Source organism: Marmota flaviventris, chromosome 14, assembly GCF_047511675.1.
Source record: "Marmota flaviventris isolate mMarFla1 chromosome 14, mMarFla1.hap1, whole genome shotgun sequence".
Classification (NCBI taxonomy): domain Eukaryota; kingdom Metazoa; phylum Chordata; class Mammalia; order Rodentia; family Sciuridae; genus Marmota; species Marmota flaviventris.
In genome coordinates, this window is record NC_092511.1 from 93,810,402 (window position 1) to 93,834,016 (window position 23,615).

The 23,615-nt window shown below is 38.0% G+C and overlaps 1 protein-coding gene across 48 annotated transcripts in view; it reads right to left on the minus strand.

The window, feature by feature from the left end:
* The window catches only part of Map4k4 (mitogen-activated protein kinase kinase kinase kinase 4), a 182,120-nt gene that overhangs the window by 63,224 nt on the left and 95,281 nt on the right, over positions 1-23,615 (minus strand). For all 48 annotated transcript variants that reach the window (XM_071601919.1, XM_071601921.1, XM_071601917.1 and 45 more), the window contains 4 exons: positions 9,244-9,369; positions 7,004-7,114; positions 2,557-2,647; positions 253-383 (listed from right to left, as the gene is read on the minus strand). In XM_071601919.1, the coding sequence (XP_071458020.1) occupies positions 253-383; positions 2,557-2,647; positions 7,004-7,114; positions 9,244-9,369 (459 nt within the window). The remainder of the gene's footprint in view (positions 1-252; positions 384-2,556; positions 2,648-7,003; positions 7,115-9,243; positions 9,370-23,615) is intronic.

The window sequence follows — 23,615 nt, forward strand, 5'->3', positions numbered from 1 at the left end:
GAAAACTTTTAATGTACTCATGAAGAAAAGTTCCATGTACTACATACCCAGTGGCCTATACTGTCTGACACAAGTGCAATCCTTAGTGAAGCAAACGGACAAAAAAGTCACTTAACACTGTTCTGGAAAATTTGCGCCCACAACAGGGGCTCATGTCTTCCTCGAGAAATTAAGAAGTATGTATGAAATACATAAGCAACCTCCATTCACCCCTACAACTGAGCAAAGGCCAGCCAAGCAGGTGCCTCTTACTCTGTAGTCGTAGGTGGCGTCTGGGTTCTCATCACAGGCGATAACTTCAGGAGCCATCCAGTAGGGGGTGCCTATGAATGTATTCCTCCTTCCAACTGTCCTGTCCAGCTGAGCACTCACCCCAAAATCAACTGTGAAAGACAGAAAAAGGAAGAAAAAGTAGAACATGATTTAAGATGCAAAGAAAAAACTGGATGGAAAAGGTATCTTCATAGTAAACTAAAATAGCACTGTTTGATGAACCTGCAAAACTCTTCAAAGTAGGACACTTCCAAAAGGAGTGCCCTTTCCAGAGCAAAGTCATTAAGACTGCAAGATCCTCTGCCATATGGAAACTCCTGGGAGGCGTGGTCCAGGATCAGCAGAGGGTCTTTTGCATCAATGACTACTAGTGCTTTCAAAGAACACAACTGCCATAAATGAGTACTGGTTCAGAAAAGTCCCAAGGAGAAATGACCTACACTCCAAATGATTTAGCTTCTTTGTTTTAAGCAGAATTAAGGTTTTCTTGAAAAGAATAAAGCATTGCTCTAAATAAAGAGAATAGGGAATATACAAAAAACATCCCCAGAAGCACTTGGGATTTCTGTTGAGTTTTCAGAGGGACTTTTACTTCCTGCCCAATTTAACTTCAGAATAGTTCTGCTGAACTTCACAGGTGGGAGGCAGGGTTGACAGAAAGTCCACATCAGAATGTCTGTCCATCAGTATCTACCAACATTATCACTACCTGCAAACTGCCATGACCCCAGTAAGAAGTGCACAGAGGAGTAGGAGCTGCTCATGCCAACGAGTCTATGAATTGCTGAGATAATTCACTGGTGTCAAAGGTTCCAATTCTGTCTACAGAACATGCTTGGGAATCAACTGGGCTGGGGGTGGGCTCATTAACTGAATGCTCAAGACAGGGAAGCATGGGCCACAAAGTAAGCACAGAAAGTCTGAGCAAGCTTCACAGCAATTTGGATAGCAACAGCAACTGATCACTAAGTAATTACTGAGGGACTATCATAGGCCTGGCAGCAGAAGGCCAATATACACAGGTTCATTGAAATCATTAAGTGAGGACAACTCAAGGGCTTCCTATCTTAGCTTTGAGGGGAGTTTCCAAATACGCAGACTAGTCCTCCACAGGTGATCAATAAATACAGGCACTACACAACAAAGCAAGGATGAAAATTTTAAAGTACAACTATTGTGCCAAGGTTTTTGAAAGGAAGATGGACTAGATTCTTGTGAGCATAAGGATAAAAAGTGTTTGTATGATGTTTCAATGAAAGAAAAATTAATTCTAACAGACTTTAAAAAAACTTCAAAGAACCATTATATGAAACTAGATGGGAAGAAGTTCAGATCCAGCTAAGGGAAACAGATAATATTTTTTAAAAATCATTGTAAAGCCATCTCTGGGACGGCCAGAGTCTTCAATTATCTATCCATGCAGAAATTTAGTAAAAATCTACCCTGGAGGCAACATACTAGGTGCTGGGTAAGAATATACTGGTAAACAACAAAACAATCCTGGTCACACACTCTCAGATCTTGAATTCTGGTAAGGAGACAGAAATACAAGAAAATAAATAATCATGTAATTATAAATTGTGAACAGTGCTGGGAAAGGAAAAAGAAACACAGCCCAAGACAAATAAGAGAGCCAAATAAAGCCTCCTGCAGATGAGGAGAAAACTTTTTAGTTTCAAAATAGAGGTTAAATCTTTCAAATGGGGAACAGTATGTGCAAAAACCCTGAGGCAAGTTCTAAGAAGTGGGGAGAAAAAAACAGTGATTGAGAAAGGAAATAAAAGAGGCTCACAAAATGGGGTGGGAAAATAGTAGGAGCCAGTTCCTACAAGGCTTTTTATGGACCAGCAGAGTTCAAGTGTATTTTATCTAAAGTAAAATAGGAAGCCACTGAGGGTCTTTAAGCAGGAATGTGACACGGTCTCAATCAGTTGGCTTCTGTACAGAGAACAAATCAGAGGAGAAGCCCAAGAGAAAGGAGGTTGGAGCCTGGCTAAGCAGTAAGCCCAGGCCCACATTTTTAAGAACAGGAACAGAAACAGAAAATATGGGTAAAAGAATAAACTTTTAGAAGCTTGGGTTGTAGCTTAAGTGGTAGAGTGTTCGCTTAGCACCTGTGAGGCACTGGGTTCGATCCTCAGCACCACATAAAAATAAAATAAAGATATCATATCCACCTAAAAAACTAAAAAATAAATATTAAAAAAAAATGAACTTTTAGCTAAATGTAAACAGGGCAGCAAGTTGCCTGAGGGGCAAGTATGCCACACATCCCTCACGTACCAAGTTTCACCTCTGCATTCTCCGTAAGCAACACATTCTGGCCCTTGATATCCCGGTGAATCACATGGTGAATGTGAAGATGTGCCAGTCCCTGAAAAGGACAGACAGATTAGAATTTTAGTTCTTTGTCCCCGTTAGTAAACAGCTAGCAACACACCTTTTGTAACAAAGTATACGTGATCCAAAAAGTTTCGTTAAGTTCATAATTAGGACATAAAATTTTCTTTAGCACATACCTAGGAAGACACACCAATACTATCACATAGAAGAAACCCACCTAACCACAACTTCAACCAGCTAGTTTTCCCCTCCGCAACATGAGCACTTGTGAGCTGTGCCTTTAAGACACACTTTAGATTACCATCTACAGTTTCTCTGCTATAATTTGTGCTATTTGTGTACAGGGTGGTTCCTTTCCCACGCCAATGTCTATCTTTCAGTGGGTGACCATGGGTATATTTGCACTAGACAAATCCCAAAAGAAAAACAAAGGACTAGAGCAGATTTAAATCTAGTTATAAAATGTCATCTTGTCTTCCCACTGTACAGTGACAAACTGCTAAGTGTTCATCAATCCCACCTCTACCCAAAGTGTAAAATGATTCTGAAAAGAGCCTTGTGTTGAATTAAAATATCTTTCTTTCCCAAGAAAACAAACTCTACTGGGCATATAGCACTTTTTGATGACCTTCTATCTGGAATGAAGCCCAAGAGCATGTCTCTCGAGAGGTAGTAGAGGAACAAAACCACATGCTGCATCCAAATATGGTCTGAAAGATAGCAGCCATCATTCTCACAACTGATTTGTTTGTTTTATCCTTAACTGGAGAAGCTAAATATGAAGCCTGTCTCCTTAAGATACCAGCAACCTATATACTCTGAAACATCTTGATCGAAAAGTGTAGATCAGGGCTGGGGCTATAGCTCAGTGGTAGAACACTTGCCTCGCACATGTGAGGCACTGGGTTCAATCCTTAGCACCACATAAAAAATAAATGAAAGTATGTTGTCCATTTACAACTACAAAAAAAAAAAAAAACTTTTAAAAGGTAGATCACGAATAAGGATTTGATTATTTTATGAGATTTGTTATTAACATTACTTCGTAGGATATGAATTAAATATAATAGTCACTGTAGAAGATAAATTTTTCTAACATGGGGGGCTCTAAATTCATTTATTATTCTGCCTATGAAATAAAATACCTTATTTGATGGCTGTTTACTCTTTATAACATGGGATGTGCATATTATCCCAATAAGCACTGAATAGAGAAAAATGTCTAAAAATATATGGTCCCTTAGTGCCCTAGTTAGATAGAAAGGAAATATGTCCTGTTAGCATGATTTGACATGGAAGAGCCAAGGAGACAAAAATGTCTACTTCTATTACTTCACATGAATTTGTTCTCTAACTTACAAAACCCCATTCTTATACTTTCACAGGCTTAGCAACAAACATTAAGTATCCATATCTTCTCAAACCCTTGTAGGCCTACATCTTGTTTCATTGCCAGCAGTAAATAAATGCACATGGAACCATGCCTATCTTCCTGTCCACACACTGCTAAGGGATCTCAACTTCTGCTTGGGAAACTGCTCAAGGTGTGTCTTAACAGCTCAGTAATGATGTTAACTTGAGTTATGATTATTCAGAACAATGAATACATTTTTTTTGTATGAAGTACCCAGGACTGTTTGTGACTCTTCTCCTGCCAGAAGACAGGCCACAATTACTTCTCCTCAGCAGAGATAAGTCAGAGATAGCAAGTCCAAATACTCAGTAAATACCACATGTTCAAGGAAACTAATCAACGTTTCAAAACTAGGAAATATTTTTCCTGAAAAGAACAAAGGATATTCCTCAGCAGTGGTTACAGAAAGCTCTAGGTTCACATTTACGTATGAAATGAAACTATTGCACAGAATATAAATGTGGAAGTGCACTAAAAAGAACATACTGGCTTGCTGGTAAACTTTGTGGTCCAGAGAGTTTCAGTGGGTTGGCCTAAGAGAACACTTCTGCTGAGGGCTGAGGCCTACATATTCCCAACCCTTGCCCCTTAGAAGATCTCAACATATCACCTAAATCTATTATCTTTTATCTATTAAGGAACAGGGAAAAGTTCTGTCACTACAGATACCTGCTACCCACAACCATGTCTGTGATAAACCAGGTTATCTGTTCAGTGGTGGTTGCCCTCCTTTTGCATGAAACCTCATCTTCATCTTACTATTCCACTTTCTCTACCAAAGCCAACTCTTGGCAACTCCTGTAACAAATACATACCAGAAGAGATACACTAACTCTCCATAAGGCATTTGTATGCTTTAAGTTAATCTGAACTTTTGTTGTAGGAAAAACTCCCATTCTAGATGATAGTAAGAAAGAAAGTTCTTGTTTTAGACACTCAAGAGATGGAAAAGATTTATAGCATCACAAAAAGATGTCCATTTGCCTATCACACTGAAGTTGATTAGGAGCTACAAACAAATGCAGTTTCTTTTCAATGCTGCCTGAGATTGATGGTAGAAAGATAGTTAAATGTACATATTATACATGGCAGGTAAACAATGCTTGCTGGGCATACAAAAAAATATAAACTATCTTTGATGTCTTTGACATCTGGGACATTATGCTAGAAGCTAATAATTCCCTGCTTAAGAAACCACATCATAGAATTATACACAAAAAAGATATTGTATACATGTTCAAACAGAGAATACTAACTACATAGTAACAACACATATGCACAGAATACAGTAAGTGCTTCATGAACACTGATTTAATTCCAACAATAGTAATTTCATAGTTGGTCTCTGTGATGCCCAGAAAGTACACAGTAAATGAGCAGAAGCAGCAGCAGGACTCAAACCCAGTTGTGACTGACTCCACCATCAAAACCTCTTAACCATGGTTTCATCCTGCCTGCTGTTTACTGTATTCCTTCACTTGTGTAGGACAGGCTAATTAGCTTCTCACTTTTAGGCTCTGCTTCCTACAATAACCATAAAAGACTCATATTTTAACAGTGATATGTGCATATGATTATAAAAATATGGTCCGTGTACCACTGCACTTCCTATTGGTAGACTATTTAAATAAAAAGAAATTAAACATTTATTTAGGAATTCCATATGGCAGTTTTTAAATCTGTAGCCCTGTATGAATCTTATATTTTGTTTCTTCTTAACAGGTAAAGCTACTGACTTTACCTATATAAAGAAATAAAATAACTACTACTTAAAGTTTTTTTTTTTTTTTAATTAGTGGGGAAAGCAGAAGAACTGGATTTCATTTTAACAACACAGTGTTTATTTTTAAAACATGGTAGGTAAATAAAAGTGCATCAATAATTTAAGTTTGTAATTTAGGGTTAAAGTAGAAAGAAACATGGTAATGGCTGAATAAAAAAAGACACCTATTAGTAAGTTGCGTACAACTTTAAAATATGAAATCCTAAAAACCCTCTGCCAATGTATCATAATGAGTTTATTATTAAAGAAACCACTGCTGCTAAAACAGCAGTTCAAAACCTTACTCTAAGATCATTAGGCAGCTTTGCAACTGGCTATAAATAACATTAAACATTAGAATTAGTCTTTGTAAATACTGTTACAGATTCTATCACCTAATGCCAAAGTCTGCAAGATGATTTTGAAACCAGCATTTAGCACAATGAACCTTGATTTATTAAGCACAGGATGCCATTTAAAACCAACAGTTTTGAGATTATTTCTCTTCCTTCCACTCTTGATTTCCTTTTAAATCTCCAAAGGAAATTCCCACTGCAATTAGGTCTGAACACAAATTTGGAGAAACACACAAAAACTACAGATGCCCCTGGGTGTCCAGGTGGGAGGGAAGAATGCTTATGCCATGGTATCCCTCAACACCTTCTTATACCAAAAATCTAAGGATGCTCAAGTCCCTTATTTAAAATGGTATGGTATCTTCATATAACCTACACACATTCTACCATATACTTTAAATCACATCTAGATCATTTATAATAGCTAATACAGTATCACAGCTACATAAATAATTTGCTATTTTACCATTTAGGGAGTAATGATAAGTCTACAATCTCAGTACAAAGCAATTTTTTTTTTGAATATTTTTGATCCACACATGCACAGTCTGTGGATATAAAAAACTAAAATTTTTTTGTTTAAGTATACTTTCTTTAGGTGGGCTGGGGATATAGCTCAGTTGGAAGAGTGCTTGCCTCACATGCACAAGGCCTTGGGTTCAAGTGCCACACCCACACAAAAAAGTATACTTTCTGCTTAAACCACCAAACCTAGATGGCTATACGGAGACCTAGGTTGTCAAAAATAGAATTATCTGATAGGCATAACTAATGCAAAGACAACATTGGAGCTAGGAAAATGCAAATGTAAATACAAGATCACCAGTGAGGCACAGTAGCTCCTGCTTTCCTTACCCTCAGAATCTCTCTGGAGATGTAAGCAATCCAGTCTTCTTTGAGTGTGTTTCCTTTGGTGTTCTTCACAAGGTCTGTGATGGACCCAGCCCCACAGAACTCCATAACAAGCTACAGGGCAGACAAGACACATTGTGATTAACACACCAGCTTTCAGTACACTTACCTTGCAGAGAAGTGAGGAAATGCAGTTCCATTCACTCCCTTTCCTGGACACTTAGGCATGTGATCATTTTAGAGGTATACAAGTTAATGACAGCTCATTCCATGCCCCTGTGTATTCACTCTGCACATGTGGTCTGACAGACTGGGAATGCCTAACACTCTATGGCATGTACCAGCCAAGATGCCTCTTCTAAGCATGTGGGCACAAAAGTGCCATTTGTTCTTTATCACTGCCCAATTATCAGAAATCGGATTCAAGTGCGCCCTTACATTCTTTCTCATTTTAATTTCAAACATGTTCTATTTTTCATACTTTATCATTATTAAATCATTTTGTATCAACTGGGTTTAATTTAAAAGGATAATGCTATTTTTTAGAAATTACATAATTTTAATGCAGTATTTATATCTGATTGAAAAATGATTACAGCTTATTTGTATATAAACAGAAATTAACTATTCTAAAAGTTTAATGACTGAAGTTAGATAATAAGAGTATTTTTTCCCTTCTAACTAATGTGAAACATCATCTTGAATAAAAATGTCTTCATGAAGATATAAGGCTACAAAGTGTTGATTTCAGAAATTTTCCTAAATATTTACCGTTTTTAAATTAAGTATTATCATTAATTCTTGTTTGACAAAAATTTTCTTATATTCTTTGCCTCACTTCCAGGTAGTTACAAACAAAAGAAGAAATTCACTGAGTTTTCATATCAACTGGCTCCCACATAAAATTCTTATTATTTTTCTTCCAAGATCCTAATTTCCTTGCTATTATATGGTCACATTCATCCTGGAAGATGCCAATTTGTTCCTGAATGACAAAGCTAACTTTTTTTCATGCAATGTGTGAAATCAACAGCAAAGTAAACATTTAGTTTATCTTCAACAACAAAGGCCAAGGAAGCATTTAGAATCCACCAGCTACTGACCTTTCTTTGCTTTTCATTCCTGTCCCTTGCCAAGTTCTTTTTATCCATATTTTTTGTTGGTGATTATAGTTGTAAATAATAATGTTACATATTGGTACATGCACACAATACTACAATATAATTTGGCCAATATATTCCCCAGCACTTTCCCTTGCTTCCTTATCTCCCACCCCTTGGTCCCTTTTCCTCTGTTGTTTCTCTCCCCTAACCCACTCCCTCTCTGGGGGATTGGGTGGGGGGCCCACCAGGGATTGAACTCATGGGCACTCAACCACTGAGCCATAACCCCAGCCCTATTTTGTATTTTATTTAGAGACAATGTCTCACTGAGTTGCTTAGCACCTTGCTTTTGCTGATGCTGGCTTTAAACTCCTACCTCAGCTGCCTTAGCTACTGGGATTACAGGTGTGCGCAGCTGCACCCAGCTATTGTTTGTATTCTTGATGATTACCATTCTTACTTGGCATGAGAGAAAATCTCGGTGTAGTTTTGATTTGTGTTTCCCCAAAAATTACTAATGATGTTTAACATTATTTCATATTTGTTAGCCATCTGTATTTCTTCTTTTGAGAAGTATCTGTTTAATTTGTTTGCACATTTATTAATTGGGTTATTTGGTTTTTTAGTGTGAAGTTTTTTGAGTTCTTTATATATTCTAGACATTAGTCCTCTGTCAGAAGTATAGCTGGCAAAAATTTTCCCCCTGGGCTGGGGATGTGGCTCAAGCGGTAGCGCGCTCGCCTGGCATGTGTGCAGCCCGGGTTCGATCCTCAGCACCACATACAAACAACGATGTTGTGTCCTCCGAAAACTAAAAAATAAATATTAAAAAATTCTCTCTCTTTAAAAAAAAAAAAAAAATTCTCCCATTCTGTGGGTTTGTTCTTCTCATTCCCAGTTGTTCCCTTTGCTGTGCAGAAACTTTTTAATTTGATACATTTCATTTATTAACTCTGTGCATTATTTCCTTTGCTTGTTATATTGAGAAAGCCATTGCCTGTGCCTGATACACTAGAGTGCTGATCCTATGTTTTCTTCTTGGAATTCCATTGTTTCTGGTCTACCCTGGCACAATTCTTAATGCGCTTAAGAATACACCACAAAGAAAAGCCCACAAAATACTCAGAAACACATGCCTACCCAGAGTTGGTCATCGTGTCCTGGGGGGCTCTTTTTAATGAAAGCACCATAATATGTTGCAATATTTCTATGATGAGAATATTTCTTCAGCATGTTTATCTCCAGTTTGATTTCTTCTTCTTCATCCTTAAGAGAGGGGGGAGGAAAAAACAACACACAGCTTTTGAATGATATAGGGGACTTTATTTTCCCCCCACATATGCAATAACAAAAGAAGCTAAAGTTCTCTGTCCCTCAAGAAACAAAAGATTGCTTCATTCTCAGGGTTTCAAACTTGGCTTTCCCGTATTCTCTTATTAAAATAAGATAAGCAATGGAAGAAAAGATGACTTTGGGTGAGATGGAGGGTTAGGGGAATGAAGGAAACAAATGGTGGTATAAATCTGGAAGAAAAAAAAAAAAACTGTTCTTATGAAAGATGAGAGCTAAGAAGCCTGTGGTCTTCACTTTTCTCTTACATACACCTAGGGAAGAAATTCCAGCCAGGGACAACTTAGAGGTTGTGAATAGTCTAGGTACATGTGTACACATGCAACAAAAGGCAACAGAGCACACACTCATAAACAAGCATATATGTGCACACACAACAATTTGAAGATGCCTACAGCTTTAGCCTACCAGAACCTAAGGAAATTCGGTTTATAAATATATTTTAGATGGGGCTGGGGATGTGGCTCAAGCGGTAGCGCGCTCGCCTGGCATGCGTGCGGCCCGGGTTCGATCCTCAGCACCACATACAAACCAAGATGTTGTGTCCACCAAATACTAAAAAAAATAAAATAAATATTAAAAATTAAAAAAAAATAAAGGTTATAACAAATATATATATATATATATATATATATATATATATATATATATATTAGATGAAAGCTCAGCTGGGTGTGGTGGCACATGCCTGTAATTCAAGGGACTCAGGAGGCTGAAACAGGAGGATTGCAAGGTCAAAGCAACTAAGCAACACTCTACCTCAAAATAAAACGAGATGTGGTTGAGAGGTTAAGTGCCTGAGGGGAGGGGAGAGAAGGGGAGGGATGAGGCAAAGCAGGGAGGGAGGCAGGAAGGAAGAATGAAGGAAGGTCCTGTCAATATCATTAATTAGACATTAATGATGAGAAGAAATGGGAAAAGGAAAATAAATAATAAATAATCCAGTTGTGCATTACTGCTTTGGAAACCAAGCAGAATAAGACATGTAGTCACCCTAAAGTATTGATTCTCAAAATGGTAGCTTTCCTGCTTGGTGTAAATATTATAAGAGTATATTCCATAAACACAGTGCCTTAGAGCATTTATAGATGATAACTACCAATACAGCAACAGAAATCACATGGCCAAAAGTACAGTCTACAAAATAATTCTCATTCTAACCCCACACATAGGAAAACCTTCCATCTGTGATTTAAATACTGCCATGCTGAAAGGAGCAATGAAAAAGAAAATACTCAATAAAAGTGTCTTAATAACAAACAAAACCAGTATTTAGATTGGCCAATATAGAAAAACAGACCTGTTTAAGATCTTTCTTCAAAAGGAATCTTATACTAAAACAGAACAGGGTGGTGATTTTTATTAACAGTACCAGGAAGCAGACCCCAAAGAAAACCAGAAAGTCCAATTCATCAAAAGATTTACTTGTGCTTTTTCTACGCACTCACATTCATACATCAAGAATGATGGACATAATACAGTAATGTCCCTGCTCATTGGCAGGGGGCATATTGAGTCTGTTTGCTCTGAACTCTCCACAACTTGCTCTAGAAAAGCCACCTACTTGGTCCAAGTAGGAAACAGTCCAGGACAACCCTAAGGAGATCCTGTCAAGACAGAAAGGTTCTTAAAAAAAAATTAGAACATGTCAAAAACCACAATCAGATTCCTACTGAATGCCCTTTATGCCCCTATTGAAAGGGCTCACTGACCCAAATATTCATTTACTGCAGGCAGCTGATCAGAAAGGTTTGATTTTTCTATTCTTATTCAAAATCAGTAACCTATAAGCTTTCACAAACACAAAAAAGAGCAATATTGCACTATAAAAGGAAAAAAGTCAAAATATTAATTTTAATTTTGTCTTAGTAGAAAGATCGGCCAGCTGATTACTTTGCATACTTTATGAATTTATTGGATTACAGAGGCTTGTTTTGTCCTATTCCTTACCCCTTCTTCCCTTCATGCCTACTCCTAGTGAAACTATTACCAGGGTCACTGTTCCTCTCATACTCTGCCAACACATTTCACTTCTTGACAAAAAGTAAATGCTGTTCAAGAGCATCTATGAGAAGCCAGGTGCAGTGGAGCATGCTCGTAATCCCAGTGGCTTGGGAGGCTGAGACAGGAGGACAGCGAGTTCAAAAACAGCCTCCACATAAAAATAAACAAACAAAGGTATTTTTTTAATGACACCATGAGGAAGGAAGGAAGGGAGGGAGGGAGGGAGGGAGGGAGGAAGGGAGGGAGGGAGGGAGGGAGGGAGGGAGGGAGGGAGGAAGGAAGGAAGGAAGGAAGGAAGGAAGGAAGGAAGGAAGGAAGGAAGGAAGGAAGGAAACAACCAGCTCACTAAAAGCAAGGCAATAAGCAACTCAGTGAGACCCTGTCTCTAAAATACAAAATAGGGCTGGAGATGTGGCTCAGTGGTCGAGTGCCCCTGAGTTCAATCCCCTCCAAAAAAAAAGACTACCCATGAGAAACCTGATCAATAAGGATCATGACATTTTTGATGAATTTTTTCAATGAATTTTTTTCTTTTAGTGACACAAATCAGAGTCTTCCAGGATCTAATTTATTCACCACTCTACGAAGACTGGAGGGCTTCCAGGTCACTTGATGTTTTCATATCCCAATGAGACAGAAATCAAGCACACATTTTGGAGTGCTTAAGGATTCAGTACCATGCTGGTGCTCCCACAGACCGAATATAAATATTGGTAAAAATGGCTGGCAGAGTATCTTGGGGCATATTTAACTGATAGAGACACACCATTACTTTATGTAATGAAACCATGATGCATCAGGAACCATAGGACTCACACTGTAACATCTTCAGAACTGGGCTGCACCTTGGAATCAATGAAACATAAGAACAACTTAAATGCAATCAAGTAGGACAATAGCTTTTTTAACAAGACTGAACCATTCAAATATCATCTAGAAATATAGTGATCAGACCAATGTCTCTTTCAAAACTATTTCCCAGGTCTTGAGGAGTCAAATTCTGAAGCACATTCTCCTCTCAAAATTATTGGTTTAGGATAATGTATACAGATACTTTGAACATTCCCTCTTTTATGATTTTAAAATAAAAGACATGAAATAAAAGGACATTTAGCACCACTAACTGTCATTCACTGTCTAATTATGAATGCCCACTCCTGGAGGGAAAAAAAAATCAGAAATACAGAATCTGCCCAATGGCTCTAAGCCAACTACAACTGGAATCCTAATTATAACTAAATATACAATATTTTACGTTGAACCAACTTCTGAGTTCCAGTCTCCCTTTGGAATTGTTGCAAAATTTATGCCAAATGGGGGTGGGTGGGATATAACCATTATATAAAGCATATTTTTTTGCTGGTATTAAAGAATATTTATGACTAAACTGTATTTGGTGCAAGATTAAGATACACAGAACACTTGTGAATATATACATTAATGCCGTGGCAACAAGGTGAAATACAGAAGTTTGGTGGTCTCAGGCTAACACTACATAGTATGTACCAATGAAGCAAGACATAGGTCAGGCAGTTAGTGTAGACAGATGGTCAGATCAGGAAGATGGAAGCTGCTTCAAAGGGAAAGAAAATGCTAATACTGCAGGATACATCCCCTACATTCTTGGCCAAAGTCAATGACCCTGGGATTTTGAAATGTTAATGCCTTTAGGACACATCCCCTTCCCCGTCACTCAAGGCCAAAGTCACCTGCCTCCAGAGGGACAGTTCCTCCCAGTGGGGAATTATTAATGAGTATTCCCTGGACTGCTCCCCTGTAAAATGGGGATAGGTATCCCTGAATTGCTCCTTTCCTACCTTTTTGCTGCATGGGTGGGATAAAAAGACAGAAAACCTGTAAAGTGAAAAACAAGATTCATCCCTCTCATGGACACCCAGCTCTGGGACCCCGAAGTGTTAATATTTTCTTTAAATAAAATTTGCTTTCTACACTTGCCTTAGCATTTCTCGGGTATTCCAACTTCAACCTATGGGGAAAGGAACTTCCACTGGTAACGGGCAGTAACACTACCATTACCACCAAAACAAACAGCTTATTTAGCTAAAGAAGATACTACACTAAACAAACTTGGGACTGGCTAGAACTGAAAAGTAAAAACAATAACAAATCCCACATATGAAAAGAAAATTGGATTGGCAAAATTACATGGCTTTATATATTTTGTATTGTCAGAGTGCAAATTATTGTGACCTTTCACAATCTTTCTTCTTTAGGGGGCCACATCTTACACAAATGGAAGAAAAAAAAACTAAAAAAAGAAAAGAGAAGAAAAAAAGGAAAAGAACAGGGTGACCTGACAGGGAGGTCTTCTGGGAAAGAAAGGAAGACTTCCTTCTGTTTTTTTCTGTGAGGCAGCTGCTTGCCTCCCCCAAGCCCCCACCCCGCCCCGCCCCCAGCCTCCGTGGTGTTTGAATGCAGCTGATGCCAATTAGCATTTTGGAAGTGGAAGCCAACTCTCACAGGAAAAAAAAAAAAACAGGTCTTTGTCTCTGGCTGGAATGAATTAGTGGATGAAGTTTTCAGTTGCCTCACCTGGCGGTTAAGAGGATGGGGGAGGGGAGAACATCTGCATAGTGGTAATTTTCACAAGGAGCATTGGGTTTGTGAATGAGTCATATGACAAGTCATGCCCACTCCACCATCTCAGCACACAGCCATGCATATTATTAGCATTTTGTTCTTTGTTTTTTAATGTTCCCTCAAAATGAGGATTAGACTCTAGTTACCTAAATTCTCTCATTCCACTGATCTAGGTAGCTGTGCAGATAGGCAAACTTCATATAAGTTAAACTTCACATCCTAGGATTCAACAGGACCAGGAAAATTATCTGAGCTAATCATCTTACCACCTAGCTTCCGTACTTTACAGAACTAAGTATCACTCAGGGACAGGTGAACAAATAGGAAAGGGCAATTGATTTTTACTGTATTAGTTGGAGAGAGGGCTGTAAAAATGAGATATACAACTGGCAGATTTCTGTACCAAAATGTACAACTAAATGTACATTTAATGAAAATACCTATTTCTGAAAATCAGTTTTACAGATTGTTTTAGAAAACTACTATTAAGCTCTTCTTTATGACTGCAGTTTTTTTTTATTTAAACACATGAAAACTTTATGCAACTTAAATTCACTGACTATTCAACTAAACATATATGAAGAAACTACGCAGGATAGATTCTAGAACAAACTTAAGGTTAGAGGATTTGGATAAAAGGAAGGAATGACAAGATCCCAACCCAAAGGGCAATTAGTCCCAGAATAAAATCCCAATAGGAAAATTGCAAATCTAACAAAGCCAAAATAGAAATCATATACATTCAAGACAGCATGCTCAAAAAAAGCAGTGTTTGGAACACACTTCAAACTAAAAGGCTCTATTTCTTAAATTATACATAATGTCACTATTATTTGTATATGTACATAATTTAATAAATTTCATTCTCCTATACCTCGCCTCCCAGTCCCCTTCTTCCACTCCACTGGTCTCCTTTCTAATTTCACAGGATCAAACCACCCCCTTTCTTCTCTCTAGCTTTCACAAGGGAGAACACACAAGTCCCTTGATTTTCTGGTCTGTCTCTTTGCTCATTTGCTTAACACAGTGCTCTACAGTTCCTGCATATGTCATACTTTCATTCTTCTTCTTCTTCTTTTTTTTTTTTTTTTTTTTTGGTACCAGGGATTGAACTCAGGGGCACTTGACCACTGAGCCACATTCCCCAGCCCTATTTTTGTGTTTTATTTAGAGACAGAGTCTCACTGAGTTGCTTAGAGCCTTGCTTTTGCTGAGGTTTGCTTTTGAACTCAGGATCCTCCAGTCTCAGCCTCAGGAGCTGCTGGAATTACAGGCAAGCGCCACCACCACTGGCTTCATTCTTCTTTATAGCTGAATAAAACTCCATTGTGTGTGTGTGTGTGTGTGTGTGTGTGTGTGTGACATTTTCTTTATCCATTCATGTGATGATGAATACTTATGCTGGTTCTTTAACTTGGCTATACTGAATTACACTGCAGGGAGACATGCTCTGTATCTGATACTGAATCAATGAATTTCTTCTGGAATTCCAAAGTCAAAACATAAGGTCCTGAAGCCCTAAAACTGTTTTCCATCTTTTTTGTCTAAACGCACAATACACAATTTTTTTTTAAGATAGAACAAAGTTTTCAAAGAGTCCTCTGCATCTCCTTCATCTTCTACAAAGTTTACCTCTTCTATTTCAATATAATTCTTTTTTTTTTTTTTTTTTTTTTTTTTTTTTTTTTATTTCAATATAATTCTATCACTCAGTTGGTATCCAAAAACTTGATAACAGAAAATTACATAACAACATTCACCTAGAAGAACAGGGGAAGACTTTAGATAAACTGAATGATGCAGCATGGTAAATACAACTTATTCCATTTCCCACTACTTCACACACTCATAGACAATCATGAGACTGCTGCTTCCAAGAAACCACAATACACCTCTGCCTTAGCCCACCACCACCCACCAACACCAAAAAGCTCAATATGGCAATCTTAAACAATAAAGCGAAATATGGCAGATTGCTATTTTCTCTAGGCTCTAAAAGAAACTTCAAAGTTTCATGTTATTAACCTGCAGAAATCAAGTCAAGTCCCAATATATAAGGTAAAACACCATGGGTTCAAGTATCTTCAACAATACAACTTGTGCCAAATACCATACATACTAGTGCCAAAATACCCTACCAAAAACCTTGATTGTACTCAAACTTTTTGAGATCCAAAATTCTTTATTATGAAATGGAAAAAGGAAGCAAAATCTAAAACACTCTGTAGATAACAAGAGTATGTCCCTGACATCAACATTTTGCCAATTACAATCAATGCAAGTCTGCGTATGTTTAGACAACTACATAACATATTTTAATGAATACACAGGGGAAAATAAGAAAAGCTTCCAAAGATTATTTCTATAGATAGTTTCTTCTTTAACTTTACAATTCTGTACAATTATCATGGCTAGTTTCCTAATTTAGGAAAAATAAATATAGAGTTAGATCAGAAGAGGTATACGCCCATAAGAATGCAAATCTTTTTGGCATCTCCCACAGTCTGCCTCTCCTCTGTCCCTTGCTACTCTAGGGTCACTGCTATCCCTCTGATAAGACTACTCCACCAATGGTCAGAGGTGCAAAAGAGCCTGATAAACTAGAGCCTTGTTGGTTAAACTGTACCAAATGGTTCTGACCTTGGCCTTAGGGTTATTTCTTCATATTTGTACCAATCCAGACCCACAACTTCTTAAAATCAGCTCTTTGTAGGTTTATGTCATTCTTGGAACAGAAGAAGAGGGTAAGTGGAACATTGTTGTACTCTGTCTTCATTTTCCTGACCTGCCAGAGGGTCCCTGAAGCAGCACCTGGCCTCACTCCTTGCAGACCCTTGTCTAAGCCAGAAGCAAACTCCATGAAACTTCCTACAGTACAAGTAGGAAACTAATAATATGCACACAGAACAGTGTTGTTTAAACCCTAAATCCAGCTCCAAGTAAGCAATGGCAACATCTGACCACAGCTCTGAAGACAGTGTTTTAAGCAATACCTGTTTCTGCATTTCATACTGACCCCATCTGTGCACAAATATGCACCTGCTTGCATACTTGACATGGTGAATTAGATCAAGGCCAGGCTCCAAAAAGAGTGATCAATAAAAAAGAATGAAGAAACTTTTACTCCCGGCCAAGATAAACTATCAAGGGCCAAATGATTTAACCTCCTACTTAAACAAGTAAAATTAACCAAACATATGAAAAGAGTTTAGAATATCAGGCAATGCAGGACAGTGCTCCCTGAGAGGTTGCCCCGCTTATTACCTCTTAGAAGAGATTCCAGGCTACAGTCCAGAGAAAAGAAACTCAACTACAGTCCAAAGGAGTCTATGAGTTAAGAAGATAGAGCTGAGTCTCTGGAGAGACCACATCAACTACAGGTACAGGACAGAATTCCAAAGAGCTTCACAGAAAGCAAGTAAGGCAAAGATCTGAGAATCTGCCTTGAAGATTCAGTATAGCTCCATCAGTTATAGCATCTTCACCTCTGAGAAAACCACATATAGCCAGGCAAAGAGTTGAATCCTGAAAGGAGTCCATAGAACAGTATACCAGTGCTCACAGGGATGGGGAAAAATGCATTGTTCATATAACATTAGGGAGAGCACTCAATAGTGGGGCAAATTAGCCTTAGACCACATGCTGATCTGATTTTTTTTTAAATAAATTTTAAAAGAATTAAACTATTCCCAAATGACTGACTGTATTCCAGAACAAAGGTCAAGAATATTATAAAATGTAAGATATATCTAGTGAGGTAAAATTCATAATGCCTGGCACCTAACTTAAAATTAACAGGCATTCAAAGAAGCTAAAACATAGTGACTGGAGTTGTGGCTTAGCGGTAGAGCACTTGCCTAACACGTGCGAGGCGCTGGGTTCGATCCTCAGCACCACATAAAAAAAATAAAATGCTTTGTGTTGTGTCCATCTACCCCAAAAAATAAATATTAAAAAAAAAAAGAAGCCCAAGTGTTTAGTAATAACCCAGCAGAAACTGAAAACAAAAACCACTCAGTTAGAACAAAGAAGCTAAAACATACATTCATGGGAAGAGGGACAGGGATCAACCAAATATAATCCAAAGGATAGAATAACAGACAAAACCATTAAACAGCCTACAATCTACACCTCTACTGGTAGTCAGTATGTTCACAAAGGAACTCTAGGCTCAAATTATTTTATATTGTCCATTAAATCAGAACCCAGTGCATTTGGAAAGCAACAACTTAGATTTACAAATGCTTCAATTACTCAACCCAGGGTGGCAGGGTAAAAACTTAACAGATAGGTCATCTGTTCCTACTTTCCTACCACTAAAAGACTATAATCATAATCTCTGAAAAACTAAATCACATGTAGGAAAAAAAAAACACTTCAATAAAATTAATATGCAAAGTCATCATTTTTAATCATATTATTAAAATAATTTGTTTAATTTTAAAAAATCCTAAAGTTATGCCTAAATCAAAAATATAGACAATGTCAAAAAACTATTTTCTATAGCCCATACTTGGATAAGTGTTGGGTGGGGGCACAGCTGACCAGTATTTACATAACATTTATCTTCTTTTAAGTCTCACTTCACAAATAGTGGCCAAGCAAAGATTTTTTGATGTCTCATGTTTTCTTTTTCTTCTCTTATTTTTCTTGTCTTCATTTCTATCTTCTTAAACTACCTCAAATCCTACTTTATGTATTATTCTGGTAGCATTTCATGATATACCACAGTAGATGATTTAAAAAAGGAAAAAAGATGAAACAGAATAATGATCACGTGGAGAAAAGCACTAAAATCCTCCCCTGGAAAACAACCTGATCCCTACAGGGCACCATTTGCAAACTAGTCATGCAAACTGACCTAACAAAAGCCAAGAGGGAGTTTGCTCTGAAACAAACCAGAATATTCAGTTAAAGCCCATGTGTAAAAGTGGGTCCTCCTTGGAAAAGTCTAGTTGGGTGCACAGAAATTCAAAAAATGTGCCCCCGCCCAGCTCACTCCAATTCCAACTATACATACACCACAGCCATGCCAACTACAAATCTCGGGCTTCAGAAGAACCTAGAAAGGCAAATGAAAAAGTACAGAAGCAGGCTGGGGATGTGGCTCAAGCGGTAGCGCGCTCGCCTGGCATGCGTGCGGCCCAGGTTCAATCCTCAGCACTACATACAAAACAAAACAAAACAAAGATGTTGTGTCCGCCGAAAACTAAATAAATATTTTAAAAATTCTCTCTCTCTCTCTCTCTCTCTCTTTAAAAAAAAAGAAAAAGTGCAGAAGCATAAAAACCACGTGAATTCAGACAGATGATTGCCTTTTATGGCCCTTCTCTACAAAAAAGCAAGTCCCAAGAAGTGACACGGCCTTGTTTTGTTTATCTCAGTAGCCCAGCAGTGCTTGCTATATTAAACATGTTCCACTGTATACACCAGAACACCAATAAACTGGATTTATTTTCAAAACAAAACAAGAGAATCCCAGAACCTCAGTTTACTTATATATGGGATGAAGACAATACCTCATGGAACTCTAATCAGCTCTTAGCAGGTAAAACACAACCCAGGGTCGCAGATTTAGGTAACATGCAAAGACCTTCTGAGAGCCTAGCATATGGTGAACACACATTATGATTTTTGGAAAATGAATTATAACTATCTCGGCTACTTTATTAACTGAATAATCCCAAATACAAACTGTTCCTGAAGCTGCCTGTAGAAAAGCCAGCCCCAGTTAACTCAGGTGATATGAACCCCTGCATCCCCCTTCCTGTTAGCAACAGTGAATAGAGAAGCAATCAATTAAATGACAGGCAGGCTTACAATCTTGCTGCTGTGATGAGCTAAGAGGTCTGAGCAAGGATGCCAGGTGCCAAAATTGCCAACAGCAGAGTAATCTATTTTCTTCCCAACTGCTATATTTAGGTTGGGTTTATGACTCAAGAATGATCCGCAATGTGTGTCCTAACTACTTATGTTATCACCTCCATTCATACATGAACGCTAATACATACAACACTACTGATGTTCCTCCTGGAAAAACATAAAAAGATGTGGAAAGTTCATAGATATCAAGATGACTGGCAAGGAAAGAACCAATTATCTTTCACATGTGATTCAACTGGGAGTAAGACAATCTGCTGCTGAGACTGACATTCCTCAACTGCATTAGAGGAAAGTGTTGCTAAAGCCAGAATTAGGCAGATAGGCAAGGGTCTGATCCAGAGGATATAGGGATTGAAATGTTGATTCCTTCAGAGCCCTTCCTCCACCCTTATCAAGATAACCTGCCCCTGTTCCAACCTGTTGCTAAGTAACCTGTCTCAGGGATTGTCCCTAGCTACAGAGAGTTGTAATTAGACCCTCTTCCTGCCCAGTTCAGGCCACCTTGGCCCCTCCAGAGCATCTGCTTCTCACCTTTTGGCCATCACACCAAGCATTTGCTGGGCCTAGTCCCATACCCAGGAAGGAGAGAGATAAGGGGAATAGAGTAGGAGAAAGAGGGAAGCCTAGGATTTATACAAAGGCAGAACACCCTCACTTCTGGGGATACCAGGATACCAGCTATGGTCCCTTTCTTCCTCCCCACCCCAAGAAGTCTATGTTACCTCCTTTTAAATAAACCCTGCTTTATATGCTTATCTTGGCATGCTTCTCTAATGTTATACTTCAACATGTGAGAAAGCAGAACTCTCACTGGTAACCGGCAGTAACATCACCACCACCAAGACAATGGACACTCATCCTGCAGCAACCCGCGTGGGTGCATTCTGGGAAACATTCTAATATTGAATTCTCTGTATTTTTTGAGAAAATTATGTTTCATTTGAATGATTTTAGAAGGTATACAGGACTACTATTTACAAATGTGAAATTTTATTGCATAAGAAGTGTTTTTCAGATTTTATAAGGGAAGTCAATAATAGAGGACTGATGTGATCCAATTGAAATAAACAAACAGAAGTTAAACTTCTACAAATTTTATAAACATAAATGGTGCTATCCTAGCTTAAACCTGTTTCTTAAACCTTTTTATAATAAATTCACCTACTATCCCACCATCCCATCCAGCACCATAAGCAAGCTGCATACTGATTATTCAGAAAAAGCGAAAAAGTGAATTTCTTTTTTTAGATCAGAACACAATTTCTTGCTATTAATCATTCATTATACGGCACTGTAGGTTAATCTACTGCTTACACATTTCACAAAATTGTGATAAATCATTTTTAATCTACAAATAACTCATTAACTCGATATAAAACTTTTCCTTAAATGCATTCCCTCCATTCTGGAGTGTGAGTACTATGAGGAGGCAGAATGGAGGCAGTGGGAGAAATCTGGGAAGAGGACCTCAAGACACCACAGCTGCTCTCTGTCCACCAGCAGTCAAGTGATGCCACTCCCTAAAGAACAACATAGTCCTCCCTCTCCTGGGATTCTCATCTCCTGCCACTCTGAATGACATGAAATAAAACATATGGTCAGAGATTGCCTGGAATCAATCTCCTGAGGCTGGCCAAGTCGGACCAATTTTTTAAAAATAAAATTCTTAGAGAGGGTAAGGAAAAAAATGTAGTTGCCAAAAAGAGGACCATCAACTACTACATGCCTATCTTCAGAGTAATGGGGCAGGGGAATTGGACTTCTTCAACAAAGGAAAAATAAACCCATCACCATCATAAAAACAAACACAAAGTAAGTCTCAAATAGTATCTCCCCTCCAAAAATATATATGGATTTATACAGTCCAAAATTTAGGCCATTTAGTTACATGCTGAAATAAATGCTTCAGTAAAGACCCTTAAAGGTCATTTACCAATTCAAATAAGCACAAAGGATACTCTCATTGAGACCTGTCCAACTCATTTACCTCCAACCACCAATACAAACCACCAAATCTACCATCTGACATTACTCAAAAAATAAAGGCTAAGAAGTGGTTATGCCACTCTCCTTAACAGCCTTTTCAGAGCTTGTCCATTCACCCATCCATTGGTTCAACACATGTGATTTGCAAGTACATATCATTCACAGCATGCACTGTGCCCTAGAGCTAGAGAACAGGCACTGGACAGGGAAATGGCTAGCTACTAAAAGAAACAACTGGGTTAACACTGACAGAGACTACAAAGCACAAGGAAAAGGAAACAGGCAAGGGCAACCAGCTGCAAGGGCAACCAGAGGATAAGGAAAAAACATTCAAGGTGCACTTGGGCAGATCTTATAGGAAGAAAAGAACTCTGGGAAGAGAGAGCATCAAAGCAATCCAAATGAGGATCCACAGCACACAGAATGATGCAAGCAAACCCAGGCACCAGAGAAAGTACATGCACATTCTTAAGCCCAGACTAACTATGCTATTAATAAAATACATCTATAAAGGATATCAAGAAAATATCCTCTTTTCTTACTAGAGGCTTGTAGCCTCACCTCTGAATCTATCAGCTTTATGTATAAGGTGCTCTCTTGTGCATGGACATTTACACACTGGTATATACTCAGCACCTAGTCTCTCTGAAGAATACTAAGCCTAAGGCTAAAAACTGACACACAACTTAAAGAAACAGGGAAGATCAGTGGAGTAGGAGGAGAGTGAGGGAGGAAAGCAGGGAAGAAATTTGAAGAATGAATTTAATAAATTCATGTTATATTCTTATGGAAAAGAACCAAAGGGAATTTCACGTTTATGTATATGTAGAAGCAAGGAAGTTTAGTAGAGGAGGAGGAGTGGCGAAAGAGGAGTATGGGGATTGAAATCAAACGCTTCACATGTATGATTTTGTCAAAATAAACCCCAAAACTATGCATAGTTCTCTAATAAAAAATGAAAACAACGACATACAAAAGCACTATAATTTCTGTTTACAGAATTAATTGGGTTTATCAGTTTTTCTAACTAAAATTAGATACAGAAGGGGAAGTGAGTTTAAAACTTATGGTTCCCTAAGGCTTACAACTTTAAAGGTAAAACCGCAAAATCAAAAGGAAAGAAAAACATATGCCAATTAAGCTAAAGAGTACAGTGTAAAGAGGTAAGCTGATTTTGCAATTGAGAACTAGAATTTCTCAATGGTTAATTTCCTTGAAGACTGACATCCTTAATAATTTGGGGCAGGGGATCATAAAATCTTAAGAAATATTATAAACAACAAATTCTAGGGATAATTCTGCTTTTAAATGTATTCTGAAGTTTTTCAGATGTTATAAAAATAATTACCAGTTCAGAAGGAAGAATCCCCTACCATGTCCAGTACAAAAGTCAATGCAGTGAACTGCTTATATGTCAACAATGTGTGTACGTTAATTTTAATACATAAATTTCTAATAAGTATATAAATTAACATTATATAAAGTCCAATGAAATTATTACATACACATAAAAATGCGGTGATACTATGGCATCTTTTCTAAACATTCCTTCAAAATGTATAGCGGCTACTTAAGAAGCTGCATCCCAAAACCAGACTCAAAGATGCATGCCTGTAATCCCAGAGACTTGGGATGTTGAAGCAGGAAAATCACAAGTTCCAGGATAGCTAGCCAAAGCAACATAGAGA